Source organism: Lissotriton helveticus, chromosome 2_1 (assembly GCF_964261635.1).
Source record: "Lissotriton helveticus chromosome 2_1, aLisHel1.1, whole genome shotgun sequence".
NCBI classification, from domain to species: Eukaryota; Metazoa; Chordata; class Amphibia; order Caudata; family Salamandridae; genus Lissotriton; species Lissotriton helveticus.
The window spans coordinates 1,623,179,208-1,623,201,849 of NC_136059.1; the positions used below are offsets into that span (position 1 = coordinate 1,623,179,208).

Below are 22,642 nucleotides of genomic sequence, written 5' to 3' on the forward strand. Positions count from 1 at the left end.
ACCATGGGAGCTGGCCAGCAAAAGGGCCTTGCCCGCCCATGGGTGTTGGGCACAGGACCTTTGCCATGCACTGCTTATCACCTCACATATTATATATCACTCATGACATTTTCAATGACATCATTGATAACATCAATGTGAGACCTGAAATGGCATCATTGATGACAATACTGAGCATGGCAAGGGCACAAGTTATAGTTATTTCAGTTAACTATAACTGGTGACTTTCAGTGGGTTTTTGAGTTTAAAATGTAGCAATTCAACTCACATTTTCATCTGCACATATCATCACTTTATCCTATGGTTTTTTATTAACCAGTGGCGCTTGCCTCTGTCAGCTGTTCCACTGGAAATGCATTTTTTTTGCTGAAACCTTTGGCCCTGTTTGGTGATTCTCCACAAAACTTTCAAAAAGGGTGCTACTATTGATTAGTTTGTGCATTGAAAGTTTTGGAATGGTCCATCAAGCAGTGGCAGAGAAAAAAAAGGGGCGGTCCGGAAACGCTAGACCCACATGCATTTTCCATAAGAAGGGCTACAATAAAACTGCTGAATGGAATGACACCAAATTCGTCAGGAAACTAGATCTTGGTCCACAGATGGTGCTTTTTGTGATTTGGTGTAAATCCGTTAGGTAGAAGAGTCAAAAATATTTGTATACATGGATGGTTGGGTCTGCAAGAATCTCAAGAGACTTGTGTGGGATCGCCAATTTAAAAAAAGATCGTTCTGAATTGCCCAGGGAGCATTATTTCCCTTGAGCCAATTTCATCCACTGGGAGTCAGACTTCCCTGGTAGCGAGTGCTCTGACTGGCTGTCAGGAACATGAGAAAAATGTTGTGGCAGCCATTACAAGACTCAGTTACTTAGTCCACTGTCCTCAAGTAGTAAATGAAACAAAAAAGTAAAATAAGGGGGCGGGGGCAGGGTAGGGAAACGCTGATCCTCTAGTCCCCATGGGGTGATCCAGAGGGATACACCCTCCCAGGCCTAAATAAAACAAAATATGCAGTTTCTGTAGTGGTATTCCCTCAGAATCAGTAAAAAAAAAAAATAGCAACTGGGGCTTACCATTCAATTAAAAGCCCTGGAGAACCCATCACCAGGGCTGCATTGTTTATTTAACAGTAGCGGGTGCGTGGCCCCCTCCCAGGGCCACTATAGCCCCCAGAGATCCACCACTGAGGTCACATTCAATAAGGGGAGGGAGCATATTGTCTCCCTTCCCTGAACCATTAAAGGCAAGAGGAGCCCATCCCAAGGACAACATTTACATTTAAGGAGAGGTTGGGTGCAAGGCCCCGCTCCTTTAGCCTTCTGTTACCCCGCAGACCACATCTCCTGGGGCCAACACACAAGCTATGTCGAGAAGAGCCCACCCCTGGTAAACAGCAGTTTCCCTGCCCGCAACTATGCAGGCAGGGAAAACCGTGTTAGCTCCTGCCTGGCAGGAGCATTTTTGAATCAAAAGCCATGCAGGAGCAAACACGAAGTCTGTTCCTAGCTGGTGGGAGCTTTGAAAATTCTCTTGCTGGCTGATAGAGGACTTTTGATCAGTTTCCCTGCCTGCACTGATTCGGGCAGGGAAGCAGATCCAGATACTGCTACCGCAATGAGGGAACAGCATAAATAGCTGCTATCTGTGGGCAGGAGCAATGGCGGCTCTTCCAGCATGAGGGGAGCTGGCTGGGGCCCTAAGCCTCCCCTATATCCACCAGGGCACCCCACTTTAATTATTGCTGGCCCCATGGGAATGGGGTCTCCAGGGCTAGTAAAGGTGCGGGGAGGGAAGCTGCACTGCCTGTGAAATTAGTTAAATAAATTAATAAGACATGTAAGCATGTAGTAAGTAGATAAGGTGGGTTTATTAAAACCTCATCCCAGAAACAGCCATCAGTAACTGAAACAGTCAGAATATTGCAAACAAGTACATTCTCAGAATACAGAAAGGAACATGAGGAATTAAAGGGGAAGTATGTAAGACATCACACATCTCCCTCTTATACAATAAAACAAAGAACACCAAAAACAATACAGTGTAAAGGCTCTATATAATATAAACTCAAACATAGTCCTTCAGATAAGCAGGAGCTTTCCGTGCCCTCAGACTTTTCCTGGAAGAAACCGAGGACCTGTGAGAAGAAAGGTTAGAGTCTAGACGAGTACTAATACACCGATTTTCATCATAAGCAGAAGCATGAGAAGATACTAGATCAGCATTAACAACTACAATTCGACTCTTGTTCCAGATTCTACCATCATCAGTTTTAACAGCATTTTTAAAAATCTTGACAACGGATCTAACATCAGTGTACTTGGACCAAGGTTTACATCCTACAGGGGTCCTAATTCTCACAGCATCACCCACCTTGACCTCACATGGAAATGCACGTTTCCTGAGATCAAAGTTTGTCTTCCGAGCATCTTGTTTGAGGACCTCCTTGGTTCTCCAATCACCAACATCATTATCAACAAGACCCTTGTTAAAACACATCCACCCAGGACACAACAAAGTGTTGGGAGCCCTCCCTTTAAACAGTTCAAATGGAGACCTACCCGTAGTGGAATGGGGGGCAAAACGATAAACATTAATCCTGTCCTGTAAAGTGGACTTCCAATCTAAACCAGAAGAACGGGCAAGCTGTATGGACTCTTTTAGAGTCTTATTAACTCTCTCCACTGCACCATTTGTTTCAGGATGATAAAGTGAACACTTTTTATGGTTTATACCACACTTTCTCAGATAGTCAGCAAACAGAGAGGAACAAAATTGGGGACCATTGTCAGACAAAAGACTATTGGGAACTCTTTTTTTGGAAAAACACCATTACACGTGATACGATGACCCAGATAATTGACTTCTTGTACTGCAAACTTGCACTTTGCCCTTTTTAAAGTCATGCCAGCACTTTCTAACCGTTTCAACACCATTGAAACACGAGTATCATGTTCATAAGCAGTACCACCATAAATTAGCAAATCATCTTGGTAGCACTTTACACCACTTAAACCTTTCAAAATTCTAGACATAATTCTCTGAAAAACAGAGGCCGCAGAAACTAAGCCAAACGGCATTCTTTTGAACTTAAATGTACCCATCGGTGTAATGAAGGCAGTTAAGTCCTGGCATGAATCATCTAATTCCACCTGGTGGTAGGCAGAGGCAAGATCAAGAGTGGTAAAGTATCTTGCTCCTTCCAATGTACAAATCATTTCATCTATGTTAGGAAGTGGAAACCTATCAACTATCACCTCCTTATTTAGTGACCTTAAATCAATGCAAAGACGAATCTCACCTGTGGGTTTCTTCGCTATGACAACAGGGGCAAGCCATTCTGTAGCTTCAACTGGAACAATTATTTCGTTCTTGATGAGCTTATCCAACTCATCTTGTACTTTAGCCTGTTCTGAAAGGGGAATTCTCCTAACTTTGGCTACAACAGGGAGAGCATTGTCTTTTAATTTGATCAAATGTTTATATCCACGCAAACACCCCAAATCATCTTTAAAGACATTTGGAAACTTTTTAGCTAATATCAGAGATAAATTTTCATCACTCGTTGTATTAGGTGCATCAGATATTTCTTGAATTCGAACTTGAGGAACAGCATTGGGATCAAGGGTGACTCCCAACTGTCGTTGATGCAACCAACCTAACAATGCATCTCCTTTTTTTGAAATATATACTTTTCCTACAATTATACGAGAGCCCAGTTCAATTTCAGCCAAAAAATATCCCAACATAGAAATTGGTTTTTCACTGTAACCTAACGGAACAATATCACATTTAAACATTTTTACATATTTCGCAAATAACTCATTAAACATTTTCTCATTTATAATTGTTATCTTAGAGCAAGAATCAAACATTAAGTTTATCATGTTATTCTCTACTTTGACAAGAAACGAAGGATGATCAGATTCTTCATCATTTACTTCAAAGCAAATGGATCTTACTTGAGGTTGTGGCCACCTCCTCCTCGGATTAACACTGTTTTGTGGTTTAGACCTGCAAAATTTAGCATAATGACCCCTTCTATTGCATAAATTACATGTCGTTTTCAGAGCAGGACACATGGGAGAATTGGCTAGATGGTTATTTTGACCACATCTAAAACAAGACAATCTAACGTTATAAGAATTCATTTGCCCAAATGCCTTCTCTTCAAAATTTGCTCCATCAGTTTTTTTAACTTGGCAAATCGTTTCATCAACTTTTATTTCCTCTTTTGAATCCACAACAGAGGGTTTATCCTTCTCTTTTTTAAGTTCACCGACACATTTCGTCATATGTTCCACTTGCTTGGCAATCTCCAGTACTTCTTCGAGAGGTGGTTCATCTTTCAACCAAAGTTCTTTTCTTATGTCATCATGGGCACATCTCAAAACAAACTGATCACGAATTCTCTCATCAAGAGATTGGCCAAAATTACAAGAGGAAGCAAGTTTCCTCAAGGACGAGACATAGTCTTCCACGGACTCATCTTTCTTCTGTTCCCTCAGACCAAAATGATACCTTTCCATAATCGTACTGAGTCTAGGTAAATAGTGTCTGTCTAGTTGCAGAATAGCTATCTCATACTCATTTAAATTCCTTTGTTCTGCCGCTGAAAGGTCAGGCAAATGTTCCAGAACATCCTGTCCCTCTCCTCCTAAACAATGCAATAAGAGTGAAGGTTTTCTTTCTGCACTGAGATTTGTTCCACAAACTCTCGCATAGTTTGCAAAAATCTTTTTCCACTTCTTCCATTTTACATTTGGTTCACCAGGACTGACGAGAAAAAACGCAGGCTGAGTAACATTCTGCATCTTTGTATTGGATAGTGTACTTGATTTTAATATCTGGGTAAGTAATAAATAATAGGATGAATTTAACTTCTGACTTCTTCCCTTTAATTATGCACCTTTGTTAAACACTGTAGTTCTCTTTATTTTTTTATTTTTTTGTAGAGCAGAATTCAGTCTCATTAATTTACTGAATGACAGAGAATGTTCAATTGAGTTATAATTATCCAAGTGGTTATGAGGTCATAGAATTTCCATTCCACTAACTTCCTCAGGGAGTGGAATCTCTTAACAAAAGGCAAGAACCATTTATATAATTGTTCCTTTATTTAACATTCTTCTAATTGTAGTAGAAGTTCCAAAAGAAGAGGAATTTTTTGTATGTGTTAAATAGAACCTGCTCACAAGCAGTGTTCCTCTGCACTCGTGCGCTCGTTCAATTGTATGGAACGCTCCCTGACTGACGAGTTGAGCCGCTTCACGTTGAAACGCAGCGTTGCCAAGGAACTGAAGCGCAGCGCACGCCTTTCATCAGAGCAGCGTCAAGCATATGCGCGCGCAGCTCTGACTCGTGTGTTGCGCGAGCAGGAGAAGAATGTTGAGCTCGCGCATAAGAGATAGCGCATCGGTTAAAATCCCTTAAAATCTCTTTTCTTTTAATTTCCCTGGGTATTTTAATTTAATGAAAATCCTCCCGCTCTCCTCACCGCGTTGTTGATGTTAAATCAGCCGCTGGGAAGTCGACGCTTCTCTTCTTGTTTCTCAGTTCAGCCGCTGGAGGAGAAAGCGAGGTACTTTTCTTTTCATCAAGTTGTCCTGGTTGAGGCGTCCAATCGTCGCCAGTGTGAAATTAGTTAAATAAATTAATAAGACATGTAAGCATGTAGTAAGTAGATAAGGTGGGTTTATTAAAACCTCATCCCAGAAACAGCCATCAGTAACTGAAACAGTCAGAATATTGCAAACAAGTACATTCTCAGAATACAGAATGTGGGAAAGGAACATGAGGAATTAAAGGGGAAGTATGTAAGACATCACACTGCCTCCCTCCCCTTTGTAAATAAACACAGCCCTGGGGATAGGATTTTAAGGCTTGGGCGGGCGGACTGCGTAGCCCCCTCCCCTTAATTATCATATTCGGCCCTGGTGGATGGGGTCGCCGGGGCCAAAATAGGCTCTGGACGGGGGCTGTGCGGCCATCTCCCCTTCAAAAAACAAATTACCCTGGTGATGGGGGGCCACTAGGCTCCTTAACCCTTGAACATACATAGGGACATGGGGGATAGGGTCCCCAGAGCCTAATAATGCTCTAGGAATGGGACCACTTGGCTCCCCTCCCCTTTAAAAGAGATAAGGCCCTGGGTAATGGGGTACCCAGGGCCTTTTAAAGGCCCTTAATAAATGTCCCTGGGGGATGAGGTCCCCAAAGCACTATAAGACTTGGAAGGGGACTCATTTGGTCCCCCACCCCTTTAAAAAATATAAGGCCTTGGGGGATATAGTCCCCAGGGCGTAGATTAAAAGAAAATCACTTTTTTTAAAAAGGCCCAGGATGGGGTCCCCAGGGCCTTATATGACTCGCGGTGGGGGCCACAAGGCCCTGTGGGTGGGGTAGCAAAGGCTGTGTGCTGAGTAGGATTGGCTGCCTGTGGGGGGGGTTTGCTGCAGAGCCTGGACACAAGCCAGTCCCTGCGGAAAATTCCCTGCTGCCTTTATGTATGATAATAAAATATTACTTTATGTTGTAGTTAGGCGTGATGAAAGGATCTGTTTTTGTTGACATAAAAGTCCTAGAAATTCACTGAAAAAGCTAAATATTAAAGTAAAATTATAGGTAGGTAAATATGTCAGTAACAACAATGAATTAAACAAATCACAGAAATTCACCAGTTATAGTTAGCAGCGCTGTGAAACTGATTTTGACATCTCAAATGACATCATTGATGACATGGTACTGGACAAAATGCTTCCAACAGAGCAAAGATTCTTCGTACTACATACTAAGTATTGTAAGCAGCCTTGAGTTATTAGACTGAACAGTCTCAGTATCATGATTTCTGCTTAACATAGAAGACTGTGTGCAGCAGGTACTAAACTATTTGCATGTGCTTGTTTTTCTTCAGAAGATGGGCTATCTGTAAAGTTTTCACCACAGAATGAAGGCTGCAGGTAGCATGATCTTTAGCACTTTCAGACCATGGTTATTTTAAGTGAATAGTCGCTCTTTGGATAAGTATTGCCCACAGTGTACACTTAGTAGATACTTTTTAATACTCTCTGGTGTGTTTCTCATGCGAGTTTGACTGTCTGCAAACAGAGTGGCATAGAATAAACTCTATCTCCATGGAGTAAACCGTGTTAACAGTACCCACTTTTCTACTCATATTCACTTCATTTCTCAGTGTAGGTTCAGTGACTGGCAGGGGCTTGAAACAGTTATATACAGACTGAACACCATCATTGGTGGTTCGTAGTCAACTCGAACTCGACTACCCATGAAGTGTATGCTATAGGGTCAATGTTGCACATAACACAAGCTTGCTTTACCTATTGGGCTGGATGTATGATAGCAGTAATGAAGCTTCATTTTCTTTTGAGCTATTTTGTGCTTACTTTCATAGCTCTAATGCTGTACCCATTTACAGAACAATGTGTACAAAAGATTCTTGGACGATGTCATGAGTGATGTAATAAATGATGTCATGCACCATGTCATGAGTGATGTCCTATGTGAGGTCATAAGACATGCATGGCGAGGGCGCTGCTAAATATAACTGGTAAATTTCTGTGTTTTTTTAGCTCAAAACTTGAATGTTTTCACTAACAAATTCACCTCACTATAATGTACTTTAACCTTTGTTTTTTTTAGTGAATTTCTAAGGTTTGTTTTTTAATGAAAACAGATCTTTTATCACACCTAACTATTACGTTACTTTAACCCTTGTTTTTTTTCAGTGAACATCTAGGGTTTTTTAAAACAAAGCAATACTTAATTACCATACGTCAATGCAACCCCATGGTGTGCATGGCCTGGCCCCACCCCCCAAAGGCCATGTGCACTGGGACGTTCGCCATAGGGCTGTTTTTTTTATCTAAATTAAAGGGGATGGACACACAGCCCACCTCCCTCGGCCAGCTGCAATTTTTGTGGGGAGGGGGGCATATGGGACCCCTCCCGGGCTAATTTCAGCCCGGAGACCCCATCCCCCAGGGCAAGGTGATAATTGTAGGGGAAGGGGAGCACACAGCCCTCCTCTCCTTACCGATTTCAACCACGGGAACCCCAACTCCTGGTGCCGGTTGGCATTTTTCTGTTGAAGGGGGCATAAGTCCTGCTTCCCTGGGTCAATTTTGGCCCCGGGGACCCCATCCGGCAAATTTGAAGTTGAAGGGGGTCATTAGGCCCCCCTCCCAGGGCCAATTACGGCACTCCAGACCCCATCTACAGGGGCCCGACACCAATATGAAAGGTGAGGGGACCCACAGCCACCCTCCCTGGGCCGATTTTGGCTCCAGGAAACCCACCCCACTGGGCCTAGCACAATTTATATTGGGAGGGGGGATGATGCCTCACCTCCACAGGCCAATTTTAGCCCCCAGGGCCCTAACCCAGGGTCTTGGAGCACTTTTAAAGTGGAATGGGGTCAGGAGCCCCCTCCCCTTGGACCTTGCACCATTATGAAGGGAGAGAGGAGCACAAGGACCCCATCCCTCAGGGCCCAGCAGAATTTTAAAGTGGGGCACATGGCCCCCCTCCCCATGGTGTTTTCGGCCCTGGTGCCCCATCCCCCTGGCCTGTTAGAATGTTAAAAAGGGAGGGGGGCACTAGGTCCACCTCTATGGGCCAATTTATGGGCCCCACGGACCTTATCCCTCTAGGCCCAGCAGCATTATGAAGGGGGCACACAGCCAACCTCCCTGGGTCGATTATGCCCTGGGAACCCCATTCACTGGGGCCTGGCAGTATGTTCTAGGAGGAGAGGCACGCAGCCCTCCCTCCCCAGCCAATTTCGGCCCCGGGGACACTGTTATGAAGGGGGCAGGCCGCCACCCTCCTGGGCCGATTTCAGCCCTGGGGACCCTATCCACCAGGGCACAGCAGAATTTTAAGGGGAGAGGAGGACATACAGCCCTCCTCCATGGGCAATTTTGGCTTTAGGGTCGCCATCTGCCAGGGCATGGTTGAATTTTAAAGGGGAATCACATCCACGGGGCTCAGCAGCATTATGAAGGTGGAGGGGGCATGCAGCCCCTCTCCCTGGCTGATTTTGGCCTGGGGACCCCATTTCACAGGACCTGGCGCTACAAATGAGGGTGTTCACAGCACCCACCACAATGTTGTTGGGGATGATGAGGGGGGCTCCAAGGCACCCACAACCTAAGCCAGCTCTCCACATCCAGCGAGAGCCGACATTTCTCTTGTCAACTGGGAGCAGCTAATAATGCTGCTACTTGCGGGCGGGGGCAATATTTAGGGCCTTATTATGAGTTTGGCGGTCCTCCTGTGGTGCCGCCACTGCACCGTCTGCAGAAGGACCACCAAAGCTGTTGTGCACCTGCCTTCCAGAATACGATTGTAATCCGTGACGGGTGGGCGGTGGTGGTCTCTAGACAGTGGGCTGTTAGGCTCATAGGAGAGCCTAACATGCAGCCTGCTGCCGTGACAGCGCCTGCAGCATGTTCCTGCACTGTGTGGCATGCATGCCACACCACGCAGGGACAGGGGTGCAATTCCAGGGGGGCACACCATGTGCCCCTCTGCATGTGCCTCCAAGCCCAGGAGAGGCATGGGGGCCTTGTTAGGGCCCCCTTAGTTGCCTCTCTGCCAGCCTTTCCTTAACGGGTTCACCGCTGTGAAAAGGGCTGTAAAGGGCAGCTCAGAATATACTCGGCAGTGCCCCAACTGCACTGACAGCATATTCCTGCTCCTGACTGCTACTCGACCACCACAAGATTGGTCCGACCACTTCACTCGTAATATTGCAGGCGGACCAGCAGTGTGGCAGTGGTCAGACCACCACCGCGGCGAGTAAGATGGCCCTATGGACCACCGTATTCGTAATAAGGCCTTAGATCAATTTCCCTTACCTCAACACTGAGATCAGGGAAACAGATCTAAAGTCCGCTCCCAGTAGGCGAGAGCATTTTAAAGCTCCCACCAGCTGAGAGAGGACTTGGTGTTTGCTCCTACTTGGGGAGATTTTTTAAAATGCTTCCGTCAAACGAGCTGTGGGCAGAAAAACTGCTATGTCTCTGAGGTGGGCACGCTAGAACACAGCTGCCGAGAAGGCCCCTGGGCTCTCTAGGGCCATTAGTGGCTCAGGGAGGGCCCCCTTCCGTAAAAGGAGTCAGCCCCGGGGTTGGCTTCCCTGGGGTCTCTCCAGACTCGGGATGGGGCATGGAAACCGCTATGTCCCATGGGTTGGCACCTCGGGACATAGCTGCTGAGCTACCCACTTCCTTAAAGGAATCAGCCCTTGGTTGGGATCCATGGGGCCTTTTCTGGCCCAGGGAGTGGGGCCAGGTGGTCCCCATCCCTATTCTGTGCATTTTTGGCCCCTAGACTGGGCTCCACTCGAGTCGTGAGGAAGGGGCCGCATGGCCCCCCTCCCCATAAATAATAAGACCACCCCCTGCGACAGGTCCCCCCTGGCGTCTAATGGCTTGGGAGGAGGGGCCAATCAGCCACCTTCCCCTTTCTTAACACAGCCTGAGGGTAGGCTGCCCCCGGCGTTAAAATAAATAAATGCAGCCTGAGGGTAGGCTCCCCGGCCTTAAAATAAATAAATGCAGCTCAACCGCTATTTTTTTCGATCCCGCAAGAGTTTTGCAGCATTTTTTGCCATTTATTTTCTTTTTTGGACCCGGGGTCATTCTTGGTCCCCCTCTCATGGAGCCTAGGGGATCAGGGGATCCCTACTCTTCCCCATATATCTTTTTTTTACTGCTTCTAGACAGGGTACTAAGTCTGAGCATTTTCCTCATGTTGCTGGCAGCCAATCAGAGTGGTAGCTCTCACGAGAGTGTGACTTCTGCTGGAGCGAGGGGGCCCATGGGAAATAATGCTCCCTGGGCCAACCAGAACACTCTGGGGCAGATTTACAAGGAAGTGCCGCAGCGAGGCAACGCAAGCCCTTTGGCTGTGCCACGCTGCAGCACTTCTGAAGCACAGGAATGCAACATATTTACAATAATATTTTTCATTCCTGTGCACCCCCCTGCGCTGGTGCACAAACTGCTGCCAGGCACCCTTGACCCATGGTGCAAGGATGCTTGCGTCCTGGGGATATTGATTTTGTGCCTGGAAGGGGTTGTAGAATGCAGCATGCATTGAAATAGGAAAAAAGAAGGAGAACTAAAAACATTTATTTTCATTGCGCCTCGCTACGAGTAGCATTCAGACGCATTTCCAGATTAACGATTCCTCGTAAATCTGGAAATGTGTCTTGTTCCATGGGTGTTGCATGGGAACACCCACAGCAACACCCATGGAATGCCCCTTTCACACAAAGTGCTGCATGTAAAGGGGCCATATTAACAAGGACAAGAAAAGCCACTCAGGGTGGCTTTCCCGGTCCTTGTAAATATGGAGCAGTAACATGCGCCTTCAGTACGTCACAAAAGGTGGCGTACTGGTGGTGCATGGGGCTTGTAAATCTGCCCCAACATTTTTACATTTGTGCTTCTGCGTGATTTTCAGAGACTTTCGTGAGCGCACCCATACAAAAATCTACATTTTTTTAACCTTAACATCTCAAAAAGTACTGAATAGATTTACAGCATATCACAGACAGCTCAATTTGTGGACCAAGATCTAGCTTCCTGCTGAATTTGGTGTAATTCAGTTCAGCAGTGTTTGCTATAGCCTTGTCTAAAGAGGTCTATAGAAAATGCATGGGCATTTTGTATTATGGGATCCCCTTTTTCTCAGCCCCCGCCCAATGGATTACCCCAAACTTTTCCAGGAAATAGCTGATGTGGATGGACTTTTTTTGGGGCAAGTTTTGTGAATATTCGTCAACGTCATTAGTAAACTAAAAAAAAAAACACTCTGTCTATGAAAAAGCAGATCTAATTAGGACTACCTCGTGGCAATATATATAGTTTACAATATAAGTTTTATTAATTTGCATCTTGAGACTAGTGATGACTCTTGAGGCTTTGATGTCTTTTCTGTAATGTTCACAGTTCACCACATCAGTATAGGCTGTATTCTACACTAAATAAAGAACTAGGAAAGTAATGTCTTGAGTACTCAAAATGCAATTTCAATAAAAAAAAAAATAGTAATAGAAATTATAGCATTGTAACTCACCCAGGCATGCCAAGCATTCCAAGAGCCAGTGACTTTGGAATCTTTTCTGGCCACTCTGGAAGCAAAGGGGTCAGACCGGTGCCATTAGAAATGGAGTGAGTTGTCCATCCAGCATTGGAAACTACATAGCCACCAACTGGGAAGGTTGGATTCTTACTTTCTGCGATTCTGAAACAAAAATTATAATTTGAGATAGAAAAAAGTGCAGTGGCCACTGAGTCACAGATTGATTCTCAGCATTATGCATACATATATAAAAGGTGACCTATGTTTACAGCGCGGAAGCTTGGGATTTGGGGTTCGTGATCACATAATGTTTCTGCCACGGGCATCAAATCTTCATTTGCGTATGCAATGAGTTAACAGATTCCAGGAGTTTTGATCAGTTTAGAAAATTACGTTTCTGGGAGAAAATGTAGGGTAAACATTTGCCTAATTTTCTTAATTGCTTCAGTGAGACTATGGGCCGGATAGAGTTTGGCCGACTTAGCAGTCCTTTTTGTGAACTTAAAGGAACCACCATCAGAGCAGTTCCTTTTAATGAGCTAAAGCTGTGGTGGATAGTCACTGTCAATTTTGACAACCATCCATCAAACGTTTGAAATATTTTGTTTTCCATAAATAAACTCACAAAGTGGTAGTCTGTTTATAAAAAAATAATAATCATTTTAAAATAAGACTCCCCACACCCTGGGATCTTTTTTCCAGGATGTGGTGGTCATTATTCTTTGTTTCGTATTGCTCATTGCTACCCTAAATAGGGCAGAAGATTTAATGGTATTCCTTCGAATGCCCCTACTATGTCAGGTCATTGGAGGAAGTATTCTGTCTAAGGAGACAAAGAGGGCTCCATCAATGGAATACATAAGGGCCATTCATCTCCAAATGCAGTTTGCAATTGGTGCATTTGCAACTGAGTACCCTTCCCACCAAACTATGGCCCTTTTTATTTACCCATGAACCTGTGATTCTCCAATGCATTACCTTTTTTCTTTACTTTTTCTGTTGCTCTAGACATCTATCTGTCTCAAACCAAACCTGTTCTGGTTGGCCCTGCCTGTAGCACCTCTTTGTCTACCTTATTTTTGACTTCTGTTGTTCTTGCTACATTTTTCCTTCTGCAACCCATGCTTATCCCATGATATTGGGAGAGGATGTGGCCTAACGGATAGAGCTATCGACCTCGAAGCTGGGGAACCGGGTTCCTGTATTGGCAGGGACGCTTAACATTCTGTGATTCTGGGCAAATCACTTCATTTCCCCGTGTCTCACAATATTAATGTGTCCATCTATCGCAACTGGTGCTCATGTAAAGTGCTCTAATACCTTTGGTTTGAGTTCGCGCTATAATAAACTCTCCCCCCCCAAAAAAAAACTTTCACTCATTTATTCACCCTGTGCTCTCCCCTATCTCTCTCTTATTCTTATATCTTAACTCTTCATATTGCTTTCTATTACTTTCTCTGTGTAGCTTCCTCCATGTTTACTCCCTTATTTTACCACTTTCCCATTCTTTTTTCCTATTTTGTTTGCCTTTTCCTATTTCTTTTAGCCTCTCTTTACTTCGATACCACCTTTAATATTTCACCCTCATACTTCAGCCTCTTTCTTATTTCTGTTTTCCTCCAGTATGTTTCTTTTCACTAACTGCTGCTGTCTTTCTTAATCCCTTTCTTTCTCCATTTCTTTATTCCTTCTGTGTCCATCATTCTCTTTTACTCTTTAGAATTTTAAGACTTTAACTCCCATCCTTTAATTTTTTTCTTCCTTCCTGTATATTTTCTTTTCCCTGTATTATCTTTCCCTCCCTCTTCTGTTCTTTTTCTTTTCTATAGGTGCCGGTCTCTGTTGGCTTAACTCAACATTCAAATCCTCTACCTAAGCACGTTAGAGTTTTCCCTCATTATTCATGACCGTTTAGCACGAATATTTTGAGCACTGACAGAGGAAGCCATGATAGTGATAGGTACCTAGTGCTCAAACTGACTCCCAAAGCCCCTGGAGTTTGGGCAGGGCCAGCCAGATTGAAATGGACAGTAAAACAGTATGTGTGTGGGACCCCTGGCACCAGACAAGAGTAGTTGTCGTTTACGAACTCCCATTCTAATATCCATTATCTCTTTCAGAAGATCACATCCACGAATGAGGAGATATAAAGAGGAAAGGAGGATTCCAAGTCATACTACACTTCCCTAGTTATGCAGGAGTTAACCTAAACATAACTTCATTCCTTTACTGATCTGATAATGCCCATGTATGCCATTGAAATGTGTAACCAAATCAAACTCATAATGTAAATATATGTCAGCCATCAACTGAAAATAGGCTTAGCACAAATTATTAGAAACAATTGCTAGAAATGAGTAGCAACATTTACAAGCCATTGCTTAATTTTTGTATGCTCTGGCGGCGCAGTGTGCCGGCTCATATTTACATGGCCACGTCATCCTGCGTGACTTTTCATAGCCTTATAAATATTACTCTGCGTGAAAGGGTTGTTCCATGGGTGTTGCTTTGGGTGTTTCTACACTCATCCATGGACCCTGACATATTCCCAGATTTACAAAGTTTTGTAAAGCAAGTAATGCTTCAAAATCCTATGCCTCCCCAAGGGAGGACTAGGAGGGGCACAACGACGTGACATACTTATATTTCTCCTCGATTTTCCTTTTTCTAGGATGCTGCATTTGCAAATGCAATCAAAGATTGTTTTTGTGCAGAAAGGCGTCCCTTCCTGCACCAAAACAATCATCCCCGCAATGCTGGCACCCATGCAACATGACACAATGGTGCTTGCGCTGGCAGCCAAATGCAGGCAAGTACAGGGGAAAGCACACAGATGCATTGTATTGTTGTTAATACAACGCATCTCTGTGCTTTTAAAATTACACCGCTCGATGCAGCAAAATGACGTGCAGTGCTGTGTCATTTGTTTGTAAGTGAGGCCTCCGGTCCAGTTGTTGGCAGTGGTATGCACCCTGTCCAAGTAGGGTCCCTCACTCTGGTCATGGTAAGTAGGTTACACACCTAAGATAACCCCTGCTCCGCCCCTTGGTAGCTTGGCACAGAGCAGTCAGGCTTGTCCCAGAGGCAATGTGTAAAGTATTTGAAAACACACACACACAGTAACACAGTGAAAACACCACAAAAGGACGCCACACCAGTTTAGAACAATAGCCAATATGTATCTAATCAAAATAAATCCAACATGACAAAAATGCAAAAGACAAGTTAAGACTTTAGTAATGCTATCTACCTGGGTGCTCCTGAGATTACTCTGAACAAACTCCAGCAAGTTCAGAATGCGGCGGCACGAATGCTTTATAACATCCCAATGTCACGATCGGCCAAACCAGCACTGAGGGCACTGCACTGGTTGCCAGTGCGAGAAAGGGTTAAATTTAAATCTCTCTGCCTGGTACATAAAATCCTGCAAGGCAAAGGCCCGCCCGCCCTCCAAAAGATGGTGACCCCATATAAAGCGAGTAGAACTCTTCGCTCTGATCAACAACATCTAATTGTGGCCCCTAGGGTCAAAAAGGCCTGATCAGGAGGAAGAAGATTCTCCGTAAATGTTGCAACCCTCTGGAATTCACTCCCCCTAGGTTTACGTTCGGAGCCTTGTCTCCTACGTTTTCGTAAAAAACTGAAAACTCTTCTCTTCTGCTAAACTATTGGACCTCGTTTCTTTGCTCTGTTACTCTGTCGGGTGAAGCGCTGGGATGCTCCAGGGTAACCATGCGCTGTACAAGACTGTTATAATAATATTAATAATAATAATAATAATAATAATAATAAGATATGAATTTTCTAAGATTAAATAAAGTTGTAGTTCTTAAAAAAAATGCTTGCACTTGATAAGGACAAAGTACCTTAGATGCATCAAAAACAAAAGACGTTGTGAGGCGTTTGGTTCCCTACTGCTACAGGGGAGGTGATGCATTGGTTCCTTACTGCTATAGGGGAGGTGATGTGTCATTTTCGGGCACAATGCTTCGGTTCCTTACTGCTGTGTGCTGTCATTAAAAAATCGGCGCCCAGTGATGATGCATCAAAAGTCAAGTCGCGTTGCGTCAATTCCACAGAATTGAAGGCGCTGCATTGGAGTCAGGGGCAATGCGTCAGGGACATCAGTGATGTAGTGCTTGAGACTCAAGCAGCAGCAGTTCTTTAGAGGTGCTGTGACAAAAAGCTGGGGCCTGCGTTGTAAGCACGGACCACGCTCCAGTGCAGGCAGCAGCGATGTGTCGAGTTTTGGCAGTGCTACGCCGATTCCAAATAACGCTTGGAGTTGATGCATATATTTTCTTCTTTGTATCACCAGAACTCACTTCAAAGGGCCCCGGAAATGGATTTGGCACCACTTGGCAGAGTAGGACTCACAGCAGCAGAGTCCAGGTGATTGCATGTGAAGTCTTTGATGACCCTGAGACTTCTTAACAGGAGGCAAGCGCAAATCAAGCCCTTGGAGAACCTTGGAAGCAGAATGGGGAAAGCAAAGTCCAGTCCTTTTGCTCCCAGGACAGAAGCAGCAAGCAGACGGCCAGCACAACAAAGCAACAGGCAGAGTATCAGTCCCTCCCTCCTGACAGCAATCCAGCTCTTCTACCTGCCAGAATCTCATCATCCTAGAAGTGTTCAGAGTATAGGGTTTCAGAGGTCCAGTACTTATACCCATTTCAGCCTTTGACTGGCTCCACACACACTACAGGGAGTGGAGATTTCTTTGGGTGAGGACAGGCACGGCACTATTCAGGTGTCAGTGTCAACTCCTCCCACTGCTCTAGCTCTGGAAGCCCATCACCCGGGTGGTGGGCCATCAGGATATGCCGGGCACATCTCAGCTCCCTTTGTGTGACTGTATAGACTGAATTCACAAACCACTCTGCTGTCATCCTGACCCAGACGTGCAGTCAGAGACAGACAGAGGCAAAGAATGGTTAAAGTTTCTAAAATGGCATTTTCAGACCTGCAATTTAAAAGCCAACTTTACTAAAAGATGCATTTTTTGAATTATGAGTCCAGAGACAAATAACTCCAATTTCCTATCAGCTCGCAACTGGCAGATACACTTGTAAGACATTACCAGTCAGCTCCAATGCTAACCTATGGGAAAGACAGGCCTTGCTTTAGTGAAAAACAACATTAGCAGTATTTCACTACCAGGACAGGTGAAACACAACAGTACAGGACATGTAAAACACAACAGTACATGTCCTACCTTTTAAATACACTGTACCCTGCCCATGGGTCTACCGAGGGCCGATCTTAGGGGTGCCGTACATGTAATGAAAGGGAAGCGCTGGCCCTGGCAAGTGATTGCACTTGCCAGGTTTAAATGGGAGTTTCAAACTGCACACGCAGGCACTGCAGTGGCAGGCCTGAGACCGGTTTGCAAGGCTACTGATAGGGGTGGTACAATCAGGGCCGTTTCTAGGTGTTTTGCCGCCCTATGCGAGAATTTACAAATGCCTCCACTCCCTTTTACTACGATCTCTCTCGCCCCAGTCATCCAGGCTAGATGAATTATTCCATGTACCTGGAGAACACTGTATAGGCAACAGACGCTACTACATACATTTCCTCTCTCAGCATCATTGTAGACGCACCAGCCAGAGGGAACCCTTCCCAGCTCTGGTAGAAGGTCGAATCATGTGAGATCTCCAGGGACACAGTTCTGCCAACCCTTTGCACCAATCACTACTCTCTAAGCCCTATTGGTTCAATGTCTCCATGTCTACCGTATTTTATTTATTAGGCCTAGCTAAACGCAGCAGCTTCGGAAAGACCTATTGTAGCCAAGTCTACAAAATGTCCACAGAGTAGCCCAGAGGAGCATTTCCCTCTCTCACGTCTTGCTACTGGATGTTTAATGTACCACTCCTGCTTCCATTGCAATGCAGGACGGATTATTGCACATCTCAAAAGCACAGGGAATTATTGTGCATTATATGTGTGCATTGCATACAGAAAGAAAATAGTTTTGTTTTTTTCTGTGCATCAGGCTTCTTTGCTCTTTTTGTCAGGAAATGTGCGTTATTCATACACACACATATTTTCAAAAACTTCTATCCACACAGCCCAGGAATCTAAAATATAATAGCATTGGCTAAACGAAGAGGTCTGACATTGCATGAAGCACAGGCACTCACACATACAGTTTAAATATTTTGCACACATAGTTTAAATATTTTGCACATTAACATCAGTTCTATTGGCTTTGCCAAAGCTTGTGGCTCAGAGGCTTGCTATCTTCTTTTTATCTTTTTCGGATGCCTCCACGCAGGTCTTTTGTGCTAACTAGGAGCAGCTTCGCCTGATTGCCTCCATGTTTCCATTCCTGGCTTTTGTTTTATAAAAGGATAATCAGGTGCATTAGTACAGCTGGTTCAATTCAACCAAACAACTCCCAAAATACACTGATTGTAGGAATCAAAGACCATGCATGGAGACAATGTGTCCTTTCAGCATAATGTAGAATGCATCATTGCACTGATCTCAAATGTTGTTGTAACCTTTTGGTTACATTCTCATTTCAAGGTTTTGAATAGCGCTGGCTTTTGATAGGGACCACTTCGTAGCGCAGAAATGAAATCCCATTGCCTAGTAACGCCACTTGCTGCTAAATGGTCATCAGATGGTAAAGCATGGGCGAAAGGTGTTAAGTTGCCACAATGAGAGGTACATCTTGGTGCACAAGAGCACATGTAGGCATGTAAAAATGGCCCCGGGGCTTACGTGACAGCATGAGATTATCAGGTAGAAGGGTAAAGACGGAGAAAAGACTGGCCAGAGACAGCCTGCTTCAAAGATTGAGGGCGTCTAAGTGGCATATGCTACGCCGTTTTAGAAGCTGGTAGTAATTGACTACTAAAATAGGGTTTGTACCTATTAAAACTGTTCAATTTCAATTGCTGTTTGCCACTGTAAAACGTTCTGTATATCTGACCTTCTGACCGTCCTGAGTGCTTCAGAAGCGGTCGCTCCCCACGCTGCTCCCTGCTGCTGGTATCGTAGCGCTAGACTAGCTGACCTTGCTGATTGAATTTTCATTTAATTTTCAGTGTGTGCTGCTCGCTTGCCTATTTGCGGTGTTGCTGCCTGATTGGTCGCTCCCCACGCTGCTCCCTGCTGCTGGTATCGTAGCGCTAGACTAGCTGACCTTGCTGATTGAATTTTCATTTAATTTTCATTGTGTGCTGCTAGCCTGCCTAATTGCGCTGTTGCTGCCTGATTGTGCCAGTACTGCTTGGCCATTTGTTGTGGTTTATTGAGGCTGTGCCCCAAAGTCGTCCTGCTTCGCTTTTTTCCTCGCATCCATTTTGTTGTTGTTATTGCGCCTCCCAGCCAGACGTCTCCACCCCGCTCCCGCCTCCCAGCTGATCCCCCCTCCCACAGAAAGGTTAGGCTCTCCCCTCGCTATTACACGCTGTGACCGTCCTGAGTGCTTCAGAAGCGGTCGCTCCCCACGCTGCTCCCTGCTGCTGGTATCGTAGCGCTAGACTAGCTGACCTTGCTGATTTAATTTTCATTTAATTTTCAGTGTGCGCTGCTCGCTTGCCTATTTGCGCTGTTGCTGCCTGATTGGTCGCTCCCCACGCTGCTCCCTGCTGCTGGTATCGTAGCGCTAGACTAGCTGACCTTGCTGATTGAATTTTCATTTAATTTTCATTGTGTGCTGCTCGCCTGCCTAATTGCGCTGTTGCTGCCTGATTGTGCCAGTACTGCTTGGCCATTTGTTGTGGTTTATTGAGGCTGTGCCCCAAAGTCGTCCTGCTTCGCTTTTTTCCTCGCATCCATTTTGTTGTTGTTATTGCGCCTCCCAGCCCGACGTCTCCACCCCGCTCCCGCCTCCCAGCTGATCCCCCCTCGCTCTGCCCCCTCCACCTTCCTCTTATGACAGATGCGTCAGCGCGCAGCGGCCATGCGCAGCGGTCGCGCCCTATGCGCGCCGAAGGTGCGCCAAAGGTAAGCCCGTCTACGCCTGTCCTCGCCTGGACTGCGCCCAGTGCCAGACCCCCTGGTCATCGCAAAACCCACTCCACCCGCATAACATATGACGCCGCCACCCTCTTTGCCCTCAACCCCAGACGCTCACCACAATGCTGCACAGCTACCCCAGGACACACCCATGGACCATTCGCCTGCCACTCCTGCAAGTTCACCTGTATCAGGACCCACATCAAACCCACTTCCCCCAAACACAGCTCCAACTCTAACCACCTGAAGTGCATCCTGCTGAACACCCGCTCGGTCCACAGACACGCCACTGAACTCTGGGATCTACTCGACAATACATCGCCGGACGTCGCCTTCCTTACTGAAACATGGATGAACGCCTCATCAGCACCCGACATCGCCATAGCCATCCCGGACAATTACAAGATCATCCGAAAAGACCGCACCATTCAAACAGGAGGAGGCATCGCCATCGCCCATAAGAACACCATCCGAATCACGACTAGCTCCGACGACAACCTCGCGGCCGCCGAACACCTTCACTTCCAGATCCACACCGACCCCAGGACCACACTTAGAGGCACCATCATCTACAGACCACCAGGAACCCGCACACAATTCAACGAAGACATCACTGACTTCATCAGCCCACATGCCCTCACATCCAAAAACTACATCCTACTGGGAGACCTCAACTTCCACCTGGAAAAGAACAACGACAGCAACACCACCACCCTTCTGGACAACCTGGCCAATCTCGGACTCAAACAACTTGTTGACACCCCCACCCACTTAGCCGGACACACGCTCGACCCTATCTTCACCTCCAGCAAGCACATTCATTGGACGGACCACAGCTGCGTCCACTTCAGCTACAAAAAGACCACGACTCACAACCCCCCACAACCTATTCCTCGAAGAATCTGGAACAAAATCACCACCGACCAACTCACCACATCGCTTAACCAAAACCCTCCTGCCATTTCATCGAACCCAAACCAAGCCGCCACCAAACTCACACAATGGATCACCCACAACGCTGACGAATTAGCACCCCTGAAAAACCACCAGATCAAACAAGGCAGCAAAAAGGCCCCCTGGTTCAACGATGATCTTAAGAACTCCAAGAAGTTATGTCGCACCCTCGAGAAAACTTGGAGAAAAAACCCAACCACTGACAACCTGACCACCTTCAAGGACGCCACCCGCAAACACCACCAATTGATCCGATCCACCAAAAAATCAGCATTCAAGGATCGACTCGACAACAACGCCCACAACAGCAAGGAACTATTCAACATCGTCAAAGAATTTACCAACCCCACCGCCGGCACCAACGACATCACTCCCTCCCAAGACCTCTGCGACTCTTTATCCTCTTTTTTCCACAACAAAATCGCCGACATACATAACAGCTTTGAAAACCAGTCCGAAGAACAGTCCACTCCACCCACATCCGAACCAAAACAGCACTATCACAACCTTTGCGCCTTGAACCCAATCACTACTGAAGACACCACCCGCCTGATGAACTCCATCCACTCAGGTTCTCCAACCAACCCATGTCCCCACCACATCTTCAACAAAGCAGACTCCATCATCGCACCCCATCTCCGCGATGTCATCAACTGCTCCTTCAACTCCGCTACCTTCCCGGAAAGCTGGAAACATTCCGAACTCAGCGCCCTTCTGAAGAAACCCACAGCAGACCCATCTGAACTTAAGAACTACCGCCCCATCTCGCTCCTCCCCTTCCCTGCCAAAGTCATTGAGAAAGCCGTCAATAATCAGCTCGCCGCCTTCCTCGAATCCAACAATTCCCTCGACCCCTCACAGTCCGGCTTCCGAGCCAAACACAGCACCGAAACCGCCCTCATCGCAGCTACAAACGACATCCAAACGATACTGGACAACGGAGAAACAGTTGCCCTCATCCTACTTGACCTCCACGCCGCCTTCAACACAGTCTGTCATAGCACCCTCATACAATGCCTCAGCAACGTCGGAATACAAGGAAATGCTTTGGACTGGATCATCTCGTTCCTCGCCGGAAGAACCCAGAGAGTCCACCTCCCCCCATTCAAATCAGAGGCCACCGAAGTCATCTGCGGCGTACCACAAGGATAATCTCTCAGCCCCACCCTCTTCAACGTCTACATGAGTCCCCTCGCATCCATCGCGCGACAACACAACCTCAACATCATCTCCTACGCAGATGACACCCAGCTGATCCTCTCTCTCACCAAAGACCCAAACACCGCCAAAACCAACCTACACGAAGGAATGAAAGAAGTAGCCGAATGGATGAAGAACAGCCGTTTAAAACTTAACTCTGACAAAACGGAAGTCCTCATCTTAGGATCATCCCCCTCTGCCTGGGACGACTCATGGTGGCCACCGGCCCTTGGTACAGCACCCATACCTACAGATCACGCACGTAACCTGGGCTTCATCCTAGACTCCTCCCTCTCGATGACCAGACAAGTCAACGCCGTCTCATCTTCATGCTTCAACATACTACGCATGCTCAAAAAAATCTTCCGCTGGGTCCCCACCGAAACAAGAAAGACAGTCACCCACGC

At 45.9% G+C, this 22,642-nt stretch overlaps 1 protein-coding gene across 3 annotated transcripts in view; it reads right to left on the reverse strand.

Annotated features, from left to right (window-relative positions):
- LOC144818802 (prostaglandin reductase 1-like) overlaps window positions 1–22,642 on the reverse strand; it is a 330,315-nt gene that overhangs the window by 74,044 nt on the left and 233,629 nt on the right. For all 3 annotated transcript variants that reach the window (XM_078676574.1, XM_078676573.1, XM_078676572.1), the window contains exon 5: window positions 12,102–12,269. In XM_078676574.1, coding sequence (XP_078532700.1) covers window positions 12,102–12,269 — 168 coding nt within the window. The remainder of the gene's footprint in view (window positions 1–12,101; window positions 12,270–22,642) is intronic.